The sequence below is a fragment of the Lissotriton vulgaris genome, chromosome 3_1 (assembly GCF_964263255.1).
Source record: "Lissotriton vulgaris chromosome 3_1, aLisVul1.2, whole genome shotgun sequence".
NCBI classification, from domain to species: Eukaryota; Metazoa; Chordata; class Amphibia; order Caudata; family Salamandridae; genus Lissotriton; species Lissotriton vulgaris.
In genome coordinates this window covers 945714792-945741001 of record NC_141689.1, presented here as the reverse complement: position 1 = coordinate 945741001, position 26210 = coordinate 945714792, and the positions used below count along the sequence as shown (strand labels likewise).

The window sequence follows — 26210 nt, the reverse complement described above, 5'->3', positions numbered from 1 at the left end:
TGCACGCTCTTAACCAGCACGACCATCGAAGCGATTCCCTGGTGAGTGCTCTGGGGTCCGAGAAGCCCCGACCCTGAGCCGCTCCAGCACCGAAGTGCAGTCTCCCAGCATCTCCACGATCTGCGTGGGGCCCTTCTGCTCGCTGCTCAGCACGTTGTCTGGTCACTAGCCGCTGGCTTGTGCCCTTCTGTGACGACATCCGACAATCAACACTGCTGGTCTGGTTGCTCCAGACTGGCCCTTGCTTCCATCTTTGCGAGAAGCACCCCGGACCCTCCTGGTCCACTCAAGACGCCATCTTAGGCCCACCACGTGGCCCTGAGATCTGCCAAGGCTTGTTGCCCCATCCTGGGCCCAGCGACGCCGACAGCATCATCCTTCGTGGGACAGCTCGCACCTCCGCCGTGGTCGCCGACAACGCCTCCTGGTCCGTGAGACTGCAGAGCCTAGCGTCGCCCGCTCACCTGGTTGAGGTGACGGCCAACCGGTGCCATCCTGGTACCCTCTGACTACTGGCTAGTAGTACGAACTTGGTCCCCTCTGCTTTCAGGTATCAACAATCTCTGATCCAGGCTTGGATCTCTACGAACTATTCATCACTGGTCGCCGGCCAGCAACTCCTTTTCTCCCGGCTCCTGGCTCGTCAGCGAAGACCCCGACGCCTGTAAGACTTGTGCAGCCGCAGCCCTCGTGGCTAGGTAACTCGGCATTTCGGTGCCTGCATAGCCTCTTTACTCTAGGGTCCCGAGTCCCTCGCTTCCGACTTGCCTTATCGGGTCCGCCCGAGACCTTAAACTTTCCGTGTCCTCGGACACTTGTTTTAATTGTGCACTTGAAGTATTTTCCTAAGAGATTTGGTTTGTACTTAGCACCCTGTCCTCATAAAGAGTCCAGGGCTGTTGTGAATCTTAATAAATATCCTGTTTATTTTCATAACACTTGTGTGGTGTCCTTTCACTGGGTGTTCAAGGGGTACATGTGTGGTAAACAGCTGGCTTAACACGCCCTCTCGAGTCTTTAGCCTTAGACTGCTCGTATCCACGCTACTAGGATAGCTGGTCTATAGGTTGACTTACAACCAAACACCATAAGGGTCGTTGGAACGATACATAGCGGTCGCTAGAATAGCGAACGTTGCATATCGGGCCAACTTCTCACAATGGTGCTCTGGCATGAGCTGAGCCCGTTTGCAGCTTGCGGAACCAAGTCCTAATAGCTGTTCCATGATAACGCATACCATATACTCTTAAGTGCATTATAATCCTCGCGGTTATATGCTATCTTTGGTATCGCTTTATCAAAACATGTCGAGTAAGGTGTCATACGAATTGGAATACTAACCCCTCGCCAATTCTGGCGACGGGGTTAGCATTCCACCCTTCTAGAGGGACACGACATGTATGTAACTGTGAACCCCGGTTAAAATTAACTCGAGCCTCAGCATCACCAAATGGATGCTGCCACCACAGACACAAGTCTGACCCCCTGCAGCTGGGAGTCCTTCCAGCGAGGGGAGCTTGGACAAAGGGTTTCCTGTCAGAGGCGGTGCTAGCACCATCCCAGACAGGGTTTTGTGTATCCTGGGTAGGCAGGGCTTTACAGGAAGGTGACTGCAAGTGGCACCCCGGTGCTCACTACGCATCTGCCGGCTAGAACCAGTTCCAGGGGCACACCAGCCCCTGAGCTGGGGAAAGTCCGGCATGGGAGAGGGGTGTAACCACCCCCCTTCCTGGTCCCACCCCTAGGGCAGGACCTAGTTGCGTACCCACCCCTTTCTTTAGGATAAAGGCAGGAGCGGGGACCCTTCCAAATTAGATCATCTTTGAATCAAGACACTACTTTCTACGAAAGGAACTCTCGAAGTCTTCCTAAGATTTCTCCCTTGTGACTAAGGAGTAGTCACCCTGCATCCGCAGGCACCATCTAAGAACACTGCGGTTTGCTGCACGTCCTTCCTCCGGAATCCGACCGACCAGCACGACGAGACCCGGCTTCCCTGGCACCTCTGACCTCTACCTACCTCTACAGCTAAGCTGAGAACCGTAGGTGCGACGAGACCTCGAGGGACCGGCCATCATCAGAACTGCACGACTTCTATCCAGCACGACCGCCGAGGGATCCTCTGGTGAGTGCTTTGGGGTCCGAGAAGCCCCGACCCTGAGCAGCTCCAGCACCGAAGTCCAGCCCCCCAGCATCCACGAGATCTGCGTGGGGCCCTTCTGCTTTTTGGCTGCTCACCGCGTTGTCTGGCTACTAGCCCGCTGGCTTGTTGCCTTCCCGACGACATCACCACTGCTAGTCTGGTTGCTCCAGACTGGCCCTTGATCCCTTCCAAAAGAGGAGCACCACGGACCCTCCTGGTCCACTCCAGACGCCATTTTAGGTCCACCGCGTGGGCTTGAATTTGCCAAGACTTGTTGCCCCAATCCTGGGTCCAGCGACGTCGACAGCATCAACCATCGTGGGACAGCTCGCACCTCCATCCTGGTCGCCGACAACGCCTCCTGGTCCGTGAGACTGCAGAGCCCAGCGTCGCCCACTCACCTGGTCGAGGTGACTCCATCCGGTGCCATCCTGGTGCCGATCTGATCACTGGCTAGTAATTCAGGACTTGGTCCCCTCTGCTTACAGGTGTCTTCCATCTTCGATCCAGGCTTGGATCCCCCGAACAATCTTCACTGGTCGCCTACCAGCAACTCCTCCTTTCAGGCTCCTGGTTCGTCAACGAGAGTTTCCGACGACACTTGAACCCTATGCAGCCGCAGCCCCTGGGCTAGATAACTTCGGCATTTCGGTGCCCCAGCATAGCCTCACTATCCAAGGGTCCAGATCCACTTTCGTTTTCAGCCTACCTTATCGGGTTCGCCCGAGAACACTAACTTTGCTTTTACTAGCCTCCATAGACTTTGTCCCGCATCCCGCGTGAGAGTGCACACTCTGCACCCGAGTCCCCTAGGCCTCCTACTAGTAATCAGAAGGTTCAGTAACGTAGTCCTAGCGATTCCAAAGCCTATTAGTCCAGTACTTACCTGCTAGTAATTTCGCATTCCACTTCCATAGTATATGGTTTTCCGTGCCCCTCGGGCATTTGTGTAAATTGTGGAACCTAAAGTATTTTCTTAAGAGTTTTGTTGTGTGCTTAGTACCCTGTCCTCATAAAGAGTACAGGGCTGTTGTGATCTAAATAAATACACTGTTTATTTTCATAACACTTGTGTGGTGTCCTTTCACTGGGTGTTCAAGGGGTATATGTGATGGTATAACAGCTGGATTAACACGCCCTCTAGAGTCTAGCCTAAAGACTGCTCTTGTCCATGCTACTAGGATAGCTGGTCTATCGGTTGACTTACAACCAATCATCAATAAGGGTTGTTTGGACTGATACATAGTGATCACTAGAATAGTGAGCACTGCATATCCGGCCAACTTCTCACAGTGAGGCTGCAACACACTCACATAGGCTAGCTTGCTGGAACTTGAAACAAAAGTGTCACTATAGAAGCCTAAAAAAGAGATCATGATAAGCAGGCAAGGGAAGCTTTAAATTGCATCCCAGTAAAGGATCACACCAAATCTAAACTTGGATGCTGAATGTATTAATGACTGAACCTGTGCCACCCACCTAGAGATTTATTTGCTTAACTTAAATTAAAAGTACATCTAAATGGGGACGGCTTTCTCAGTAACATGCCCAGTATTCTGTGATTCTTTACCAGAGAGGCAAAGACTATTTTCTCTATTTACCAGCTTCAGAGAAGGACCTATTTCATAGGGAATTAAACAAGACCTATGCAAAGAGATCTTTTTGGGGAATGTGCACAATACAAATGTCATGTTAAAGACTATATACTGAGCAGCGTTCCAATTTAAATTTTTATTTGGTTTGTGACAAAAAACATTTTAAAAATCAAATAAAGTATCTTTCTTTCTAATTGTATTTCTGGATGTTATGTTCAACCTTTCAAACAAAAGACTGAAGAAAGTGGGGGGGTGTGGCTAGCCTGCGAGCATGGCGGACGCACTTGAATAGAGCTCCGTAGCAAGGCCCTTTATTATCCTGTCATTTTGCCTGCAGGAGGTGTTCACTGGGCCCGAACTGCTGGGTGTCGGTGTGAGGAGGCGGTGGGAGCCTTGGGAGCCCAGCGGATTCCGTTCCGGGCCACGGAGCACTAAGTGGACGGCGGCTGGCGGCGGCAAGGTCCGTAGCGGAGTGGCGCGCAGGGCGCCAACGGCTGCTGAGACACACGGCCGCGACTGCAGGGGGCTGGACACTGCCCTGGGCCCCGGGGCATCACGCAAGTGAGGTGAAGGCATCGGCACTACGACCAGCAGAAAGTGAAGGTACGGCAGGTCGGAGCGGCTGGCGTGGTGCGTGAAGTGACTGGAGGCCGCGGAAGACCCTGAGGCTGTGGCAGAGTGGAGCCGGGTGCCGCCATCTGGTGCCCGGGGGCTGGGCGAGGCCTCTCCCCCTCTCTGGCCTGGCAACGGCTGCTGGACGGCGAGTGACTACACGACGCCCCCCCCCCAAACGGTGAGGAGCGGGATCTGGGGGGACCGAGAGGAACCCGGAGGAGGGGTCGAGGCCTGGAGGCCCCCCAGGGTGGCTGAGACCTGCACAGCGAAAGAGTGTGGCGTCGGAGGCGGCTCTGGGCCCCAGACACGCCGCGTGGCTCCCGCATTGACAGCGCGGGGTGCGGCCAGCGCCTGAGACCCGGCCCGCAATCAGTGAGAGTGCCACTCCGGGCGTGGGGCCCAACTAGAGGCTTGAGCAGGCGGAGTCCCCGAAACGCTGCCGGCTGGAGGCCCTACGGTGACTAAAGACCTAGAACCAACCAGGGACCAGGGAAGCGCCGGGTGGTGCTTGTGGCCGGCTGGGTGGCCCCTTCTGACGGCCCCGGGCCACGAGCATTGAGACCAGACTGTATACCTGCAACTGGGCGCAGTGAGCCCTGGGCGCCAATTTGTTGCTGGAGTTGGCGCCATTTTTGCTGCAGCCGATCGCTGGGTGACCGGTGCCCAGTGTGTCAGACGACAGCAACCACAGCTGGGACTTCCTGAGGTGCACCAGGCGAACCAGGCTGAGGCGGCAGGCGGCGTGCACTGGACGGCTGGGGGCCGCGGTGGCCACTGTGATCGGCGAGGGACGGGGTCCGGCGCCGTCCCCTGGGGGCCGGGGGGCCTCCCCTGCTCCTCTGGGCTAGAACTACAGGCTAGACAAAAGTGCCGTCCCCGAGCTGGGGCCTGCTGGAGTAACTGCTTGGTGCATTTATCCCCCCCCCCCCCCCGAGGTGAGAAGCGGGAACAGGGGTGGTTGGCGGAGGCTGGAAGACGACCCACAGCCTGGAGACCCGAAAGGCGAGCTGAGGCCTTCAAGGTGCGAGCAAGAGACAGTTGCGAGCTGAGTGACAATTAGACCAGTGCGCTGGAGAGACACTGAACTGTGCACACTGTGGGGCTGTGCGACGATTGAGGTCGGGTAGCCCTAATTACGACCCTGAATTGCGGCTGTTGGAGCAAAATTGTGTGATCACACCCAGTCACGGCGCCATTTTGTTGTTGTTTGGCGCGGGCGCCATCTTCGCCACGGGTGCTAGTTGGGCGGCCGCACCAGGTGAGCGCCTGACGTAACGATAGGAGACGCAGTTGAGAGCTCGGAACAGTCAGAGGTGGAACAAGTGTCCCTGTCGAGCAGCTGTGGCCTCCGCCGCCGGAGGTGAGATGGGGCACTAACGGTGATTGTCCGGAAAGGGAGCACTGGCAAAGAGGACTCTGGCCACTGGAAACACTCGGAAGAGGGGAATAGGCCTCTGGAGGGTCAGATGGGTGCACTCTACTGGACTGCGAAGTGCCGGCTGGTCCACTGCTGAGGGCACTTGAGAGGCGAGCGCGGTCTGTTGCACACTGGACCTGGCCTGTGGTGGCTTTCAGCTTGGATTGGTGACTCCCCTGGCAGCGGTGGGTGGCATAGGGCTGGAGGGGTGCTCATTCCGCTGGGACCTTGGTAGGGGCCGGACACCGGGTGACAGACGGCCGTAAGCAGGAGTGGATGCCTTCTGCGCAGCAGCTTGCGATGGGAAGACTTCGGGATGAATCCCAGCAGAAGTGCAGTAGGCCGCGGAGGGCCTGGGCTCGCCGCATAGATCACATGGCGTTGGTCAGGGCCTGATGGCGGCCCTTGAGGCCAAGATGGACTTGGTGCTGGCGGCGGTGGAGTGCATAGGTAGTACACTGGAGCTGACAAAGACCTCCTCGAGGCCCGCATCGACAAGGTAACATCAGACTTTACTCTACTCCACCCCGACCACCGTAAGTTGGAGGACTAAGTTGTCGAGCAGCGCCAGTCATTCCAGGAGCTGCAGCCGGTGGTGCATCAACATACCGTGGCGCTCCAAGATGTCCTCAATAGGGTCCAGGTGCTGGAAGATCGCGTGGAAGAGGCGGAAGGGAGCTCCCGGTGCAACAATGTTCGCGTGGTTGGACTGCCGGAAGGCGAAGACGGGAAGGACCCGGAGCGATACACAGAATCCTGGCTGAGAAACCTCCTGCCCCCGGAGGTGTTGTCCTCCCACATCGTCGTGGAAAGAGCGCATAGGGTGCCAGCGCAGAAGCCCCGACCGAGAGCCCGGCCTCGCCCGTTCCTCTTCAAACTACTCAACTACAGAGATAGGGACGTGGTGCTGCATGAAACCAGGAAATTGGACAATCTGACGGTGGAGAGCAGCCGGGTGATGTTTTACCCAGATTACACGGCAACGGTACAGCTGCGGAGGAGCACATACCTGGTGGTAAAAAGGCAGTTACGGGAACTGGGACTACCATACTCTTTGCTGTTCCCCTCCCAGCTCCGAGTGATCTCCAAGGAAGGGGCTCGCTTCTTTGACATGCCGTCAGATGTATGGGACTGGTTAGAGGAAACGGGGCAATGGAAGGGCGCCCGACCTGAAAATGTGGAGGGAGATGGTGAATGGCAAGTGCAAAGGTCGAGAAGGCGCAGGAGGAGAGGCGCCCGACGCGGTCCGAGCGCTGGCCCAACGGCACCCAGTCTGGCGAACATGCGTCGTGAGCGAAAAGAAGCACTCGAAGCGGTTGTGAACCTGGGGGCATCATAGGAGGCGGGCCGACCGGCCTCGCAGACGCGCAGTGAACCGGACATGAGCAGCCCGTCATCCCCATCAACTGTGAACTCTGAAGATGTGGTCATGCCTGTGGTAACACCGCAAACTGCTGATCTCCTTATGTAACGTACACTGCAGCGAGCACGCTAAGAAACACGCCTAGGAATTGGCACCAGACAGGAAGGTGCTGCCCATTTCACTGATGCACGTGCTGCTGCAATAGGTTGTCTCTACTTCATATACATCGGCCCTGCTGCGAGGTGCCGGGGGCTACTAGATGGAGGTGGAACTAGATGGAGGTGGAGCTAGATGGAGGTGGAGCTTATGGGCTGCACCTACCAGGCGCTGCGCGATTATCTCCCTAGCAGGCTCCCCTAAAGGCGTCCCTCACCGGCCCAGCTCAGCCGTGGGCTCTAGCTACCCAGCAACAACTCCCGCGCAGTCAGGCGCATCACGCTAGGGGGGCAGAGTAATGACCTATTTGGCAGCGCACGTACCCAGACAGCAACCACGCCGAGTTAAGCTCACTCTTGTGAGGTGGATCAAGTTAAAGTTTGGACGTATACCCCATTTGGGAAGCACCCTTCTTGTTCTATTGTTTGTGTTAATTCACAGGTTTCCAATGCGGTGCACTGACCTCCCCTTCCTCACTGGCACTCATAGGGCCCCACTTGCGGCGCTCCCATGCTCTCGCGCGCGAGCACACCAGACACACGACGCACACTAACATAGTGAGATGGAATATTCGAGGCATGCACACCCTGTCCCGCCAGTGTTCTCCGACCTATAAAGGCATGGGTGGGGGTTGCCCTTCTCCAGGAGACGCACATGACATTGGTCGAACTGGACAAATTGCGCAGGCGTTGGAGGGGACAGCTATTCAGAACCACCTTTTCTGCCCACGCGCGGGGTACACTGATTTGGGTGAGGGCGGGTGTCCCTTTCAGGTGTATGGAAACACTGGTAGACCCTGCAGGCAGGTATACCCTGGTGCGGGGGCTCTTGAATGGACAGGAACTCCTGTTGGGATCCCTTTATGCCCCGAACACAGATCAGCCTGCTTATTTAGAGAGCCTGAACCAAATATTGCACCCATATGCTGGACTCCCCTGGCTAGTTGGTGGGGATGTTAACATGGTGCTAGACCCCCATTTGGACAGGTCTTTCCCCCCTCTTAGAGTCACAACAGTAGCGTCCACAGCGCAAGCGTTCAGGGATTGGCTCGCGCACTGGGTGGTGTGTGACCTCTGATGCTTGCAACATCCCGCAGATAGAATCTACTCCTACTATTCCCCAGTTCACAATTTGCATGTCCGCTTGGATCGTATAATAGGCACCCAGTCGCTGCTTTCACTCCTTGCTCAGACAGAATACCTTGGGTGGTCGCACTCTGATCACAATCCCCTATGGTTCAGGCTCAGCTGGGAGGCAGATCGGCCGCCTGTACACACGTGGAGGCTGCAGCCTGCTGCGCTTAAAGACGCCGAGTTCAGATCCTCGTTGGGCACGGCCATACTAGCTTATTTTGAGGCCAACGCAGATACGGTGAGCCGCGCATTGGTGGAGTGGGAGGCGCATAAGGCAGCAATCCGGGGGCATCGCATGGGGGCCACGTGAAACATACACAAAAAATTGGAGGCTTCTTTGACAGGGCTAGAAGTGGAACTTCTCCGTTATGAGCAGGAAGGCGAGGGGATGGGAGAGCATGCGCGTAAGCTCAAAGCCCTGCGTGATAAACATGCTACACTTATGGAACAGCTGCGATGCCACAACTATGCGGCACATACGGCCAGGACGCACGCCAGGGCGGATAGAGCAGGCAGGCTGCTCGTCTGGCTGATACAAAGGGAAGGGCGCGGAATCCCCATAGGAGCGCTGCGGACAGTGGGAGGGGAAATGGTATACACGGAACGGGAGATTCATTGTGCCCTGGCAGGCCATTACTGGCAACTGTACAAATCTCGCGGCACGGGCTCAAGTCAAGCGCAAGATGCGTTCCTGGATGCAGTCACCCTGCCTGTGGTGTCTGAGGAGTAGGGAGCCGCATTGAACGCCCCGCTCACATTAGAGGAGGTGGGAGATGCAATTAGAGACTTGGCGACCGGGAAAACTCCTGGGCCGGATGGCCTGCCCGCCGAATACTACAAAGCAAACCGAGACATACTGGCGCCCCTCCTTCTTCAGCTGTACAACGTCGTCATCGACGAAGGCTCGTTCCCCCCATCCCTGGGGGAAGCGTTCCTGGTCTCCCTGTCCAAACCAGGCAGAGACCACACGGCCCTAGGCTCATACAGACCACTGGCAATGCTCAACACGGACTATAAAATCTTCGCGAAAATCCTCGCGGAACGCCTTGCAGCAGTGTTCCCCCATCTAGTGCACCCTGATCAGAACGGGTTCGTGCCGGCGTGATCCACGACTCTGAACCTTAGGAGGTTCTTCAGGGTGGCGGCTGAAGCAGAAACGGAGTGGCCTAGGGCGGGTTGCCAGATAATAGACTTGGAAAAGGCCTTTGATTGCCTGGAGTGGGGGCACTTAGCTGCGGTGCTCTCGCGATATGACCTGGGTAAGGGTTTCCTGCAGATGGTACAACTCCTCTACACGAATCCTGTGGTCACAGTGCGGCTGGGTCCATACATCTCTGAGTCGGTGGCGGTGGGCCGGGGCACTCATCAGGGTTGTCCCTTGTCCCCGCTATTGTTCGCGCTGACTGTGGAACCGTTGGCGACGGCCATGCGGCAGACTCTAGGGGCGGGTATACCCCTGGGAGACGTGACTCATCAAGTCTCGCTTTACACGGATTTGATTTGATTTGATAAAGATTTATAATGCGCAAAACAATAACCCGCAGGTATCAAGGCGCCTAACAATAACATCTAAAAAATGGAAACATCGTCCTTACACATAGGCTTGCAGGAAGAGGCGAGTTTTAAGGGCACTTCGGAATTTCTGTAGGGAGGGTAGGGACCTGAGATCCAGAGGGAGATCATTCCACCATTTAGGGGCCAGGGTGGAGAAAGCCCTGCCACCCCACTTGGCTCTTCGTATGCGGGGGACTGTCAGGAGCAGTTTCCTGGAGGAGCGCAAGTCCCTTCCAGGAGTGTAATGGGAGATGATGGAACCAACTCCCGTGTCGCTGTTCTTTGCAATGGCTCTATAGGTCATGCATAGGACTTTAAACCGTACTCGGTGCTCTACCGGTAGCCAATGCAGCGCTTTCCTGGCCAACGTGGCCGAGGAGCGTCTGGGAACATCCAGAACAAATCTGGCTGCAGCATTCTGGACTACCTGCAAGCGCTGCAGCAGGCTCCTGTTTAGCCCTGCATACAGCGCATTACAGTAGTCCAGTCGTGAGCCGATAAGTGCGACAGCTATTTGCTTTCTGGATTGCTGAGAGAGATATTTCCTGATTCTTCGCAGGGTGTGGATTAAGCCCCAACAGGTGGGGATGGTTCTACTAACCTGTCTGCCCATATCCAGGGCAGGGTCTATCATCACCCCAAGATTCTTAGCAGATGTCGTGGGGGAAGGGCACACTCCTAGCGAGTCAGGCCACCAGCTGGCTGACCAGATGTTCTCTTTCCCTCCAAACACCATTACCTCAGTCTTCTACCCATTCAGTTTGAGTGAGTTCTGGATCATCCACTGACCAACCGCCTCCATGCAAGATCTAAAGTTGGAGGCAGATGACCGGCTGGTGTTCGTCAAAGACGTGGCGTGCATCCCGGAGTGTTTGGCACAATTGCTGGAACAATTTGCAGTTGTCTCGGGGCTCCGGGCGAATGCGGGCAAGTCCGATCTCTATGCCTTCAACGCGGCAGTCGAAGACCCGGAGGTATTGTTTAGGCGGCACAAGGGTCCAATGGAAGGTTGACACCTTCAAGTACCTGGGTATCCAGATCTACCCGCAGCCAGCGGATATCCTGGAAGGCAATCTGGGCAAGGCGGTGGCAGCGCTTAGGTCCCAGATGCGCTTTTGGACCTCCCTTCCATTGACCACAACGGGTCGGGTGGCCCTTGCCAAAATGATCATGCTTCCCCGACTCCTGTACTATTTTGTTAACCTGCCTCTTTATGTGCCACCTTCATTCTTCTCGTCGCTACATGCGATGTTGCGAGATTTCATCTGGGGTGGGTCCCGGCATCGGCTGGCGCTTGCAAAGCTGTACCTGCCAACGGACAGTGGTGGGCTGGCCGCTCCGTGCTTCGAGCACTATCACCTAGCTGCGCAGCTACAATGGATTGCTCGCTGGTTGGCGGACAGAGGTAGAGAGGATACCGCCACGGCGGTACCGCCGTACTCACTGGAGAGGGTCACTAGGCTCTTTCATCCCTTGGAGACGCCCGCAAGACCTGTCCCGCTGCTGTTGGCAGTAGCGTACAAATGTTATCGCAGGGCCTCTTCCTCACCCGACGGGTTCTCACATATGCACTCGCTGTGCCTCTGGAGGCTTTTATGGGCGGAGACGGGAGTTCTCGTGAGGCCTATGCTAGAGCGCTGGAAAGAAGCGGACATCCAGACACTGGGGGACCTCTTCTGGGACGGTGTGCTGGTGGCGTATGAGACTCTGGTTGCAGAAGATGGACTCCCGCCTGGGGGGTTCCTGCTGCACCGAGCCATAGTGGCAAAAATGACGGCCCGCTGGGGGGGACATATCTTCGGAACCTGCACAACACTTAACCATGCAATACTTGCACATCATGGGGAGGGGTAGGCACCTGGTACGTTGGTTTGCGGGGTTGTTAAGGGGGCACACAGCGATTAGTCTGGCCCAGTTAAGAGATAAATAGGAGCGTGACCTGGGCAAGCAATTGTCAGATAAGGAGTGGGAACAAGTCCTTAGGAGTCCGGTGCGCGTCCCCAGAAATCTGCGCTTCCGCCAGATACAACTCTATGTTGTCCACAGGGCCTAACTCACGCCTGCGCTCATTAACAGATATTTCCAGCGCGAGGATGCGTCCTGTCCCAGATGCGGGGAGTTTGATGCGGGGGTCCTCCATATTCTGTGGAGCTGCCCCAAGCTAGGCTCCTACTGGAGTGTGATTGGTGAGCGGCTCCGCGAATACACTGGGCGCATTATACCCCTTGATTGGCCGGAGTATATTCTACATCTATTCAGGAGGCCATCTAAAGATAAAGTGACGTCCAGATTCCTGGACTTAGGGATGGTGGTGGCTACACGCCTGCTTACGAGGCGCTGGAAGGCGAGCGACCAGCCAAGTGTGCAGGCGTGGACCTCCTCCTTTCAGGCGTGGGCCCGAGCAGAGTGGACGGCCTTGCGCAGGGAGGAAACGGTGGGGCTCCGTATGACACCAATGGCGGACCGCTGGGAAGGCATGCTCAGAGTCTTGAGGCCGGTGGGTGCGGCCGAGGACACAGGAGGGGAGGGAGCCTAATCGGCGCCCTTTGAGGGTGGGGAGTGTAGTGCAATGAATAAGGACAAGGGCCAGAAGACGACTAATGGAATTGAGAGTCTCTTTCAGTCCTAGTGGGGTGGAAGCAATGTGCTGAAATCTCACCCTGTTGTAAGGCAAACATTTAGACAGAATAGCACACGCTTGTGTCTAGGATGTAGTGCTGGCTGATATTGATAGTTACTATGGGATAAAGTTTGGGAGGTAGTTCAAAGCTGTGATCATGACTTTTTATAAAACTAACATTGATTATGAGTAGCTCCTCAAATGGCAATACAAAATAAGATATTAATGTGAGATTGTAAACCACTTTTCCTTGTGCATAATACATCCGTGTTCAGGAGTGAAAAGCAGGAGGATGAATGGTGTGGGAGGAGTGATCAAGTCATTCACTGGTTTTGCTAAATGCAAGGTAATTTTAAAAAAGTACAAGCACTGTAATGGTGGGAGAAAACAAAATATACTAAACTCCTAAGCTAAGCCACTAACACGATATTTGCTATCTCTTTAACAGCTAGTAAGATTTCATATTAAGACATTTAGTTATAGACACCGGAAATGTAGTTTGACATTTCTATTCATTTGTAAAATTACACTCACTTCATGAGGCTGGAATTCTTCTTACTGAAAGGGCCAATGATCTTAAACAGAAGCTCGATTATTCCATTTTTCCCCAGAGATACAGCATTGACGGCTGGAAATGATTGCAAAAGCAAAACATAGCAAATAATTTTGAGTGTAACATAATTAGTTCACCTTTGATCACACTATGTAGCATCTCTAATTGCAAGTCATAGTGTGTATAAACACTGAGCATAAAATAAAATAGACTGGATGATTACATTTTCTTTACTACATGAGTTTTTTTATCACCAAAAAGGAAATAGGTTACTTACCTGTAAGGAAAATGCTACTTACCCTGCATGCATCTGTTCTTGGCATATACAGCTTTAGATTCATATGCGTTAGCATAGATTGCCTACTGGTGTTGGGCCCGGATGTTTGCACTTTGTTTTTCTTCGAAGAAGTCTTTGTAGTCACTAGGCAGGTGACTCCTCCTTTTGGTGATAGTGCGCATGGGTATCGACTACATCCTAGATTGTTTTGCCATAACGGATGATGATGGAGTTAGTAAGAGTAGTAAAGAGATGGGCATGTAAAATGTATCTAAGTAAGATATTACTGTAACAGATAGCGGTAGCCGGGGAGGTGGTGGGTGCATTTAAATCTACACCTGTATATGCCAAGAACAGACGCATACTGGGTAAGTAGCATTTTCCGTTCGAGGCATATGAGCTGTAGATCATATGTGTTAGCATAGACTATACAGCAGTTATCTTCCGGGTGGTGGCTAACCTGTATCTGTTGCAGTGGTTTGAAATAGTTTTCTTAAAACTTCCTGGCCCACACTAGCTTGTTGTTTTGCAAACACATCTACACAATAGTACTTTGTGAATGTGTGTGGTGTCGACCATGTTGCAGCCTTGCAGATGTCATCTAAGGGTATGTTCCCTAAGAATGCCATAGAAGCCCCTAGCTTGCGTGTACAGTGCGCTCTCGGGGGAATTTTTAAGGTGTGTTTAGCTTTAAGGCAGCATATTTGGATGCACTTAACTATCCACCGTGCAATACCTGCTTTTGAAAAGAGATTGCCTTTATGTGATGGGGAAAAAGCAACTAAGAGTTGTTTAGTTTTCCTAAAAGATTTGGTTCTTTCAATGTAATAAAGTAGCACTCTTCTCACATCTAATGTGTGAAGAGCACGTTCTGCTACTGAGTCTGGTTGAAGAAAAAACACAGGCAACTCAAAAGACTGGTTGATATGAAAAGCAGAAATAACTTTGGGTAGAAATTTTGGGTTAGTCCTAACAACCACTTTATTGTGGTGAATTAGTAAAAATGGTTCTTGTATGGTTAGTGCCTGGAGCTCACCAACTCTTCTAAGAGATGTGATGACCATAAGTAAGACTACCTTCCAAGTCAGAAACTGTAGTTCGCATTTGTCCAAAGGCTCAAATGGAGGGCCCATGAGTCTTGTTAGGACTACATTAAGATTCTACACTGGAGAAGGTGGAGTCTAGGAGGAATACGGTCCTCGGCCTGGCTGCACCCTAGAGAAACTGGCCATAGGCCCCGGCTAAGATCCCCACACACACAAACCGCTGTCCTGCCGCACTCCTCCTAGGACCCACTGACCGCCCCCCCGCCACAGCTGCGACATCCCCCTCCTCCTCCCCCCTAACCCGCTGACTGACGCTTTTATTTTTTTCTCTCTCTTTCCCCGCTGCTATTTCCCCACTGTTATGATTCATATATTTGTTACCTTACTGGTCGAGTTCCCAGACCAGGCCTTCTATTGCTATAGACTACAACGGCCCACATGCTATCATTACACTGCTGGACGCTAACCCCAGTTACCATTACATAATCTGGCTGTAGCGACATAACGCAACCCCCACCACACACGGGCTGCGGGACATGACTAGGATGGGCACCCTTTCGGACTTCAATGCCCGACCCGAGGCAATGCTTCTTGCCATCAATACCCATGCTTATACAGCGGCTTCTGGGGGACTCCGCGCACGGCAGATCACTAGACACACCGACCCTGGAAATGGCAGTCCCTGCTAGACACCGCCGTCCTCATATGATCACTTTCTTGCCACAGTGAGCTATACCGCCAAATGCCTGTAACAACTATAACGATAACCCGGTGGAGCAATTGCCAGTTCCCCTAGCGCCAGTTCAAGCAGTGACTGACAGAGGTAACTCTTAACTGACCCATGAGATGGACATGAACTTTTGCCCATATAGCACAGATACCGGAGACATATCGAAGCATTTACAGCTGCACACACGGATTACAAAAATAAAAAAATCCCACAGGCCTGTTTACTAGACATACTGCTTACCATGTGATGCCTGCATGCATATATTGTACCACGCCGCCGGACCCCAGGGTTGCCGGCCGAACGGCTGTGTTATTTTAATCGCATTTCATCTGATTGCCACCCTATGCTGCCGGCCCCCATGGGTTGTAGGCTACAAAAGCTGTGTAACTGAACTCTTGTGCAATAAAGGTCTTTAAATATAAAAAAAATGAGTGTTGAGGCTGAAATTGTGATATCAGAGTTTCCATGTCACATATTCTGACAGAGTTGGGGTATGCTAGAGCCTTGCAAGTGTCTATTGTGACTCCCAAGTATGCTTGAGGGTTGGAGGGTTGAAGATGAGACTTGGTGAGGTTTACAGTGAATCCCAAGTCGTGAAGCACTGAACTGTTTTGTAAGTGTGTTGTATGCAGCTGTGTTGTGAGTTGGCTTTAATTAGCCAGTTGTCCAAGTAAGGGAAGACATGAATGTGTTGGCAATATGCAGGGCCATACGGACCTTAATTCTCTAATTCCTTGACAAAAAAGTCCTGCAGAAGGAATGGAACCGCCCTTGGAAAAACAATGTATTTTTCCCTTCACGAGAGAGTCAGACGGGCTTGTCAACGGTAGAACAGACTGCGGCACCTGAAGAGAAATGCTCATCGACGGTGTAGTGACTAGCTTGACCGTCGACGGTAGCCCTCGTCGACGGAGATGATCTTAAAACTGCTGAATGACGGTGACACTACCACTTCCATCCTCAACGCGTCTAAGCGTCTAAGCATTGATCCTTGACCCAGCCCTGAGGCGGAAGCCGGGCGCTGGAGGTACTTTGTGTAATCTACATATTTGTTAGTGTTTTTAAAACTTATGTGTGGTGTCACTTCCTGATAACCTGCTGTTTTTAAACAAACACCGCGTAATTGCACGCAGCCGATCTAAGCGCTGTCGCGCATTCAATCTCCCTTCAGCCGCCGCCATCAGCCCAGGTGTGCGCGCTAAACCACGCCCACCTGATAGGCCACGCCGACCAGTACGACTACTTAAGACGCTGAAGACTAGCGTCTAAGCATTGATCCTTGACCCAGCCCTGAGGCGGAAGCCGGGCGCTGGAGTTACTTTGTGTAATCTGCATATTTGTTTGTGTTTTTAAAACTTATGTGTGGTGTCACTTCCTGATAACTTGCTGTTTTTAAACAAACACCGCGTAATTGCACGCAGCCGATCTAAGCGCTGTCGCGCATTCAATCTCCTTTCAGCCGCCGCCATCAGCCCAGGCGTGCGCGCTAAACCACGCCCTTGACTACTTTAAACCCCAGAAATGTGTGTGTATAGGAAGCGCAGCGGACGAGCGCAGCGGGAGCGCCGTTTGCGCGCCGAAGGCGAGCCTAAGGCAAGCCCATCTGCGCCCGTCCGCGACAAGACCGCGACAGGCGCAGGGAACTCTGCCCGTTCTCCCTCCCACATTTCTTATCAGCCCAGCGACCTCCATCAACTACAGGTCACCAAGCATTGTTCATGTATACTAGACCCAGCTGCGTTAGCCGGCCCAGTCAGCTGCAAGCTCTGCCACTGGACCACTATCCAATACTCAGCCCACTCACCGGCCGACGTACCACCCCCCAAGGCCTCACAGCCCTTCTTCAAAGGAGGTCTGATCAATGCACGCTCCATGTGCAAGCACAATCAAGATATACATGACCTCATCTCTGAGTCCGATCTTGACTGCCTTATGATAACTGAAACATGGCTAACAGAAGACAGTAATCCTGATATTGCTGTCGCCCTACCCCAGGGCTACTCGCTTTTCAGGCAAGATAGAGTTAAGGGACGAGGCGGAGGTGTCGCAATCATACTTAAGAACACTTTCCCTTGCCATACCTTCAATCTGGAGCCCTTAAAAAAAACAGAAGGCCTAGGTTTCTCAATTAAATTGAACGAACATACCTCCTTCTCAGGTGGACTTATTTATCGCCCACCCGGCAATGCCACAGAGTTTCTTGACTCACTGTGCGATTCCCTGGGACATTTTTCACTTAGATACCCTTTCTTCACCCTACTCGGGGATTTCAATCTGCATCTTGAATCCAAATCAGATGCACAAACTATTAACTTCGCGCAAACCCTTGATATGTTCAACTTTAAGCAACTCGTCACTTTACCTACGCACTCCCTGGGTCACACCCTTGATGGAGTATGTACCAACCTTTCCTCCCTAATCACCTTGCCCCCTTTGCCTCAGATCTGGTCTGATCACTCTCTGATCCCATTCCACATTAAGAACGTGAACCCACCTCCCTGCAACAAAGCTAATTCTCACCCCAACAACCCCATCAACTGGAAAAAGGTCCAAGATAACATCATTCTTAAACCCCTAATGCAATCTCAATTCCCCATTCTATCTGGGAACGTCGAAACCGACGCCGACCTTTTCCACAACTGGATCTCACAGGATATGAAATCCAGAATCCCTCCCAAACGTTCCTGCACCTCCCAGAGCAAAACCAAAACTAATGCCCCTTGGTTCACACCAGAACTAGCCACCGCTCATCTGCTATGCAAAAAGGCAGAACGTAAATGGCGCAAGACATACGAGGAGGTCAATCGTCTTTCCTATATCGCCACAAGGAAGAATTATCTTTCAGAAATCAAATCGGCCAAAAAAAACTTTTACGTTAACGCCATTAAAAACTCCAGCCAAAAACAAAAGGCGCTGTTCGCGATAGTAAAATCGTTCACGCAGCCCAAGGCACTTCTGCCTGAAATACCCCCATCTCAGAAGTTATGCGACCAAATCTCTGATTACTTTGAAGACAAAATTGCCTCTATTCAAAACAACTTCCCCCCTCCAGTTACTCCTCTTGTGCCCCCCCCCCCCACCGGACTCTCGAGTCAGCATTCTTAGAAGCTTCTCCCCGGTCACATTAGTGCAAACTAGAGAAGCCATCCTGGCTTGTAAATCAGGCTCCCCGTCTGATCCCTGTCCCCCTAAAATACTTCACCAACTAATTGATGTGGTTAATCCGACTATCAATAACATAATCAATTCATCGCTCACCACAGGATTAGTACCCAGCCGTTGGAAAAAGGGAATTGTCAAACCCCTTATGAAAAAGGCAAACAAATCCCCGACAGACCTTACCAACCTTCGCCCGATATCGCTGCTCCCGGCCTTGGGAAAAATAACGGAACAACTAGTTCATAGAGAGCTAAAACGCTACTTGGATGATAACAACATTCTCCACCCCCAACAATCGGGTTTCCGGCCTAAACATTCGACCGAAACTGCATTAATTGAACTGTCTGACACCATTAAAACATTACAAGATCAGAGGAAAAACTCCATTCGCATCCTTCTCGACTTAACGGCGGCGTTTGACACCATCTCCCATTCCATCCTTATCAGCAGACTAATGGACATTGGTATCTCTGATTCCGCCTTATCCTGGATAAAGTCTTTTCTCACCGATCGATCACAAACTGTCACTCTGGGCCCCTTTCACTCCAAAGAAAAGACGGTCTCCTCAGGTGTCCCGCAGGGGTCAATCCTGAGCCCTCTCCTTTTTAACATTTACCTCATTCCACTCCTGTCCCTGATCGAATCATTCGGCATACCTGTCACCTCGTATGCCGATGATACGCAACTCATCGTGCCACTAGAGGGCAACTCCACTGAAGCGGAGCTCAACCTTAAACACTGCTTAACCGAAGTCTTCCGATGGATGGACCACAACCACTTAAAATGCAACTCGAGTAAAACGGAGATCCTCCCGATCGGAAAAAACACCTCCTTCTGTCCAGCCCTTTGGTGGCCAGACAATTCAGTTGCCCCCCCTCAGACAGTTACATCGGCCAGGAATCTTAGCGTAATCTTTGATTCCGACCTCTCCTTTGATCAGCATGCCAGAACCGACGCCGGCAAATGTTTCGGAATAATCAAATCCCTTAGAAAGTTTTCAATTTCCTTCCAATCGATGCCAGAAAAACTGTGACAGTAGCGGACATAATATCACGCCTGGATTATTGCAACGGCCTCCTCGCAGGGGCAAAAAAGAGCACGATATCGAAACTACAAAGCGTGCTACACACAGCCGCGCGTTTGGTCCTCGGACTGCCCCGCAGAGCTTCCATCACTGCAGCACTTCGATCCCTACACTGGCTGCCCCTTCACAAAATAATTATTTTTAAAATTTTGATCATAGCCTTCCGTGCCTTCAATAAAACAGGCCCTAAATACCTCTCCAGGCGTTTTCCCCACTACACCCCAAGTCGCACCCTTCGCTCGACCCATGACAATCTCATCCTCCCTGCTAAATACAATTTGAAAACGAAAGGTGGGAAAACCCTAAGTTTCCTTGCCACGAAAGCTTGGAATAACCTGCCAAAAACTCTCAGACAACTGACCCTTGAAAAACCCTTTAGAAGGCTCCTTAAAACCTGGATTTTCAACCTTTCTGACGACTACTCCAAAGCAGCCATCTAACCCCCTTAGGACTGGTCATCCAGGATCTTCAGCGCCAAGATGCTCCCTCCGGAGCGAACGTTGTGCTCTAGAAATACCCTCACAAATATCACAAAAACGGCGTAACAGCCGTCATCTTGACCATCAACGTAGTTGAAGTCTCTGACGAGACCGTCAATGGTGCGTCTTATCCGGTGGAGATGGAGGTCATAGACAATGAGTGCTTCGCCGATGGGGTCGTCGGCAGGCGGATTTTTCTTGCTGAAGACTCCCTAAAGGGAGTATGAGGCGCAGATATTAATGAGGAGCCGGCTCATTGGTGTGAGGCAGTGGGACCAGGCTGGTCTTTCTTAGCCCTTTTCTTTCTTCTGGCCTTTCCTTTCTCTGAGATCTACACTTTTTAGGATCTCTATAAGAAGAAGTAGAAACTTCTTTCTTTCTATTCTTGGAGGAGGTATGGGGCTTCTCTTCAGAGTCTGAGTCCTTAGCAGCTGCCTTCCTTTGCAGCCAGAGGAGCAGCCCACCCTCACTGTCTTTGAGGGTTTTCATGTAAAAAGTACAACAGTATTTGCAATGTCTGGGATTGTGGTCTGGATACAGGCAATAATAGCATTCTTCATGTAGATCCTCAGAATAAAGTCTGGACTTTCCACTAGTCTTGCAGGGCCTAAATAACCCTTTTTTAGACTCCGCCATTATGAAGAAAAACAGTTACTCACACTCCTGAACTGTACCTCAGATGAAGAGATGAGGCAAAGAGGTGAACTACAAGCAAAAGGGCAACAGTAGAAATACTGTGACTGAGCAGAGCTCAGGGAGACTCCTTATCACACAACGTGCGGTAAGAAATCTGAAGTATGGTGGCCCAGCAGGAGATGGAGACTCTATGGTCTATGCTCTGATTGGCTGAAGCTTTGATGTTTTAAAACAATGATAATAGTTTGCTAAACGCTATTGAATTTCAATAGAAATTGAGTGTAAAGCTTTAATTCGGCTATTTTACTGTTATTGTGGGATTCCGACAATGACAACAGGGATAATTTAAACATGTGAATCTATAAAAGATACAATACTGAGAAGTGCTTCCTCACTGTTGCACTCTTAACACTAAATATATGCATTTCAAAAATGTATACATGATAGTTGTGTGCATGCACTTAAAGCACATTTTACTACTTGTGTAACGATATGTCTGTAAGAGACATTAGTTAGTGATAGATTCCTTACCTTACACGTTAGACTCAAGAAAAGATGATCAAAAGAGATCAAAAAGACTGGTCAAAAAGTGACTAAAGTACTGCTTTTTCCAGATCTGCGCTTGTTGGCGCGGAAAAAAAAGGACTGAAGTCATCACGCGGAGGCGGCGTCTAAGTGCTCAGACGACGTCATCACGGCGCCCACGACGCCAACGACGGACGCGGAGCCGCAGACAACGCCTACCGACGCACAAGGGTACTGCTACGCAAAGGTTTCCGGATCCAGTCTGACGCCTGGGGATATTCTAAGGTAAGGAATCTATCACTCACGTTTAAGGTAAGGAATCTATCACTAACGTGTCTCTTTCAGATATTCATAGTTCATGAATCTAGATAAGTATATACATCATAGTGAGCTTTATTTTTTGGCAATATGTTTTATTTGCATTGTTAAAATTACTGACCATTCAGGAAGTGTTCTTAAATTCCTCCATAGGTTTGGTCATTCAATAGCCAGATTTAATCTGGCAACAGCCAAGACGTGTTTCATGGATCTGCCTTTCTAAAGCCTGCAGGCAAATGTGTGCAAGTAGCTTATGAGCTACTAGTAGCTCTCCAGCTCCCTTTGAATAGCTCTCCTGTGTGCAGCCCACTCTACAAAATTAGAAGCTTTGCTGATTTAATATAGTTATACCAAATCGAAAAGAGTTTATTCGAGATAAAAATATATGTATTTTCAGAGCTCATAAGATGATGGTTTGAGAAAAATTGTGTAATTTCAAAAATACTTTTAAAGTAAAGCAATAAAACACGTGGCGTTGAGAAGACTTATTACTAATACTATTACCTTAGTGCTATGAGCATTTCAGCTACAGCGGGTATGTGTTTCCTATTTAAAAGGATTCCAAATTGAAAAAGACTTTAAGTTACTGCTGGCAACCCTGGCTGATGTACTGAGATGATCACTGTCAGTAATGTTGAATAGCCGGCCACTAATATAATCTTAACTGATGTGGTTGCTATTACACAGTCCTGACAAGTGTCACGAATGTTGCGTGAAGGTAACACAATTTAAATTTAGTTCCCGCATTACTGCATGAGCTGTAATTTGTCACGCAAACAAGATGAAGAGACAGCTAAGCGGGATATCTCTAGTTCCCTGCCTTGTTGTGGATGGCGCTACTCTTTTTTATTAGCTATCAGACAGTGACACCTAGTGGCAGCCAGCTCAGTTGGTCAAAACAGCAGTGATTGCTCTGCTGACACATGGGCAAGCTTATACAGAGAAGAGGCACTCTTACCGGACCAGGCCTCAATGTGTTCCAGAACTATGTTGCAGCTGCTGGTAAGAGTATTGGGGACAAGTAGATGGGGCGGCTTAACACTGACTGTGTGGCTAAATAAATTCAGTACATTGATGTTTGCAATTCCAATTTAGGTAAATGAAAAAAATTAACATATCTGAAATTCCTTTGCCTGCAGGTGGGAAATGCCATTGAATGAGTAGGAAAATGCTACTTACCAGTATGCATCTGTTCTTGGCATGTAAAGCTGCAGAGTTGCACAATGTGCATAGATCGCCATCTAGTGTTGGGCCCGGATGTTTGCAGTTTGTTGTTGTCCTGAAAAGTTCTTTCGAAGTCACGAGATAGGTGACTTCTCCTTTGGGCCACATTGCGCATGGGCATCGGCTCCATCCCCAGATTGTTTTTTTCCGCCATCAGGCTCGGATGTGTTTCCTGCGCTCCTGTTAGGAACCGAATTTCCTGCGGCGCGCAATCCTCACCCAGTTCGACGGTATTGTTTTGATTGCGCTCCACATCAACGCGATTCTTCACCTTCGAAGTCTTCGATTCCGGTCGTCGACAAAGGCCTTCGGGCCACCTAGGCCTTACTTCTGGCTCATGGAAAGGACGCCATTCAAGAAGTGTCCTCGATGTGGGTCGAAGTTTCCCCTTACCGACCTACATGAGGTGTGCAACCTTTGCCTCTCACTGGAGCACAAGCCCAAAGACTGTTCCGCTTGTGCCTCCTTCCGCTCTGAAGAACATTGGCTCGCTCGTCAGCTTCGATCCCTGACGACATCTTCGAAGAGGGTGTCGACGTGCCAGAACACCAGCACGCCGAAGAGAGTACCAGCTCCTCAGACGCCGAAAGCTCCGCCGTCGAGGAAGTCACTCCAGCTCAACGGGTCGTAAGTAAGACCGTCGACCCCAACCCTTCCTCGACACCCTCAAAAAATGCTTCGGACACACCCCCACCTTCGGGCCTGGTTGCACACCAAGAGACTGCTTCCAACGCCCCGCCTTCGGGCCCGGCAAAGAAGCCCATTAAGCCTTCAGGCAGCTCGGGCTCAAGCCAGCCTATCCACGGTGCCGATCCTACACCGACACCGAAGAAAAAGCCATCTTCGTCAACCACGCCGACCGTTGCTCCGACACCAAAGCACGCGGCACCGAAGACTGGCAACGGCTCATCGATGCCGAAACCGCATTTGGAGCTAACTAAAAACACAGCCTAAAGCTCCAGATTCACATGCTTCGGAACCGAGAAAACACCCGGAACCGAAGAAACAGGTTCCGGTAAAGGACACTTCAAAAGGGCACACTTCTAAACTGAAATCAGCAATCAACTCGGTGCCGAAAAAACCTATGGCACCGACAACCTCGACATCGAAGGATCTGCCCTGTTCAGAGGAACTTTTCACACCTGATCCTAAGACGGGTCAATTGACTCTCAGTTCCAAAAAGAGACCACTTGATGCGCCAGCACCTCCTCTTCCTTCCAAGAAGAGAGACACTAGGTGGCGATCTATGCACAGTGTGCAATCTGCAGCTCATATGCCTCGAACACACTCTTTATATTTTTTCAGGCTTTGTGTTGTTGGTTGCCAAGTGCCCTTCTCTTATGTGATTTACACTGTCTGCCAGTTCTAACTTTGCAGTCCGACTGATTAACTATTAACTATGTCAGTTGGCTACATTAAATGCTGATTTAGAACATTGGACTGCCTGAGATCACATGCCTTATTAGTGTCAATGAATATAAACCTGTTTTAACACAACCTTGTGAACTGCATTAATGTGCAGGAGCTGGTATATCCAACACTACAGTCAATACATTTTGGCCAATCATTGGCATATCAACACGACTTAGCTGAGCTGCACTTATGTTCAGTGTGTGGACAGGGTGGTGCTAGGGACATACATTCATTAAATGGACAAAACCGCATGATTACACTCACCGTCAAATATTACTCAAAGTGTCACATATAAGGCAATCAAATATCACACATATACACAATGAAAACACAGAAATGTCACACTTAAGGAATCAGAAAACTTGGCAGCTATGCATTGCTTGATTTTGCTTGTGAGAGAGTGGCGGCACTCATAGTCGTTGAATGTCACTCATAATTACACTGAAATTATGAAAATGTCACACATAATCAATCTGAAACCTTGGCAGCTTCAATTACAAGGCCAACAATAAAAGTACCTCTGGAAAATGTTCATTGAACAACAGTAGTTCTGGTTACAGAAGAGGTTGGAGACCCCTGATTTAGACCATGTTACTAAAACAGCTATTTTAAGAGTCCCCTCTAGTTTAAAACTCAGTCAAAATCATTTGGGTAGAAGTGATTTTAGTAACTACATTCTGATGTCACAAAATAATATTTATTTTTCAAAGCATGAAGAAATGTTTCTAATTCACTTTCAAATCACAGAATGCAGATATCATAAGAGCACCAGCCCACCTACAATTTAGAACAAAACTGAAAAACTCTTCAAGAAAAAACTACCTCAGGTAGTCGAACGTCTCACTCTTTCCACTAGCTCTACCTGCACCCTCCAATTCTGCTCCCTATGTATCCCCCGCTGGGAATGACCACCTGTACAGCGCACCCAACTAGCTAGGATTGTGCTTTAGAAATACAAAACGTACATACATACATAACAATGGAATCGCTAAATTAGAAAAACTAAATATTTCTCTTGGTGCTCTATTCACAGATAAAAGCATCAAGATTCACCTATATGTTGATGATCGTCAACTCTACTTGAAAGTTTCCTCTTCAAACAGCCAACGCCTCAAACTCTGCTTGCCCATCCATACATACCTGGATGTCCAGCACATTCCTTAAGCACCTTGACTACTTTAAACCCCAACTCGCACAGAAAGGCGAATCACTTGAATTCAACCTAGAGACCAATCTCTCTCTCCCTCTAGGAACACATTGCCAAAAAAGAAATAGGGCCTGCTACCAGCTTTCTCGTCTAAAGAAAGTCAAACAATTTGTTCCAGAAAGCTGACTTCAGAACTGCTGTTTAAGCCCTTGTACTTTCATCTAAATGGTGTTAATGCCTTCTTCATGGCCTCCCAGACACCACTCTGGCACCCCTTAGGGGCATCTTAGCTGCCACAGTACATCTCATCCAGGACCTGAAGAAATATGATCACATCACCCCATACTGATGGAACTCCTGTGGCTTTCCTTGCCAGCCAGCATTGTCTGGCTGCATCATTCTTTTCCATCTATGCACCCAGGATCTGGAACAACATCCCTGTATCTGATCCATTAGGACCTCCACAATGCTGCTCTAATTTAGGAAACTGCAGAAGACTCACCTCTTTAAAGAACACTACATCACAATGCATTAACTGTCCACCATTCAGCTTCCTCTCCTATTAATTGTTGACTTAAAACTTGCATTTGACCGTGTACAGCGCTCCACTGATTTCTGGCTAGGTTTGTCTTATAGAAATACCAGATATATACAATAAACATACAACCTCTACTTCTGGGTTTGACCACTTTGGTTGTGACATTATTCTAAGTTAGAAGAAGCAATACTTACAGCTCGTAGAGTAAGCTCGCAGAACTTGAAGGCAAGGATGCAGTAGCCTATGGTTTTGCAAATTCTGCTTTACCAAATTCAGTGTTATATTTAAGACTCCATTAATCCTGGATTTACTAGGAAACTTCTTGTCTGCAATCAAAAGGAAAAAGATTTACATAAGAAATGCTTTGCTATTCTACAAGAAAATAATACAGTGGTTGTCCTGGTTGTTCCGGAGGTAATTCTGCCCAAAGGAGTATGCACACATATATCAGAGCTTTGCTGCACATCACGTTGTACCAAATTCTA

The 26210-nt window shown here is 50.3% G+C and overlaps 1 protein-coding gene across 2 annotated transcripts in view; it reads right to left on the bottom strand.

The window, feature by feature from the left end:
* Positions 1–26210, bottom strand: part of AGTPBP1 (ATP/GTP binding carboxypeptidase 1) — a 1139154-nt gene that overhangs the window by 652549 nt on the left and 460395 nt on the right. For both annotated transcript variants that reach the window (XM_086961295.1, XM_086961296.1), the window contains exons 7-8: positions 25920–26051; positions 13131–13224 (exon numbers count right to left, since the gene is read on the bottom strand). In XM_086961295.1, the coding sequence (XP_086817421.1) occupies positions 13131–13224; positions 25920–26051 (226 nt within the window). The remainder of the gene's footprint in view (positions 1–13130; positions 13225–25919; positions 26052–26210) is intronic.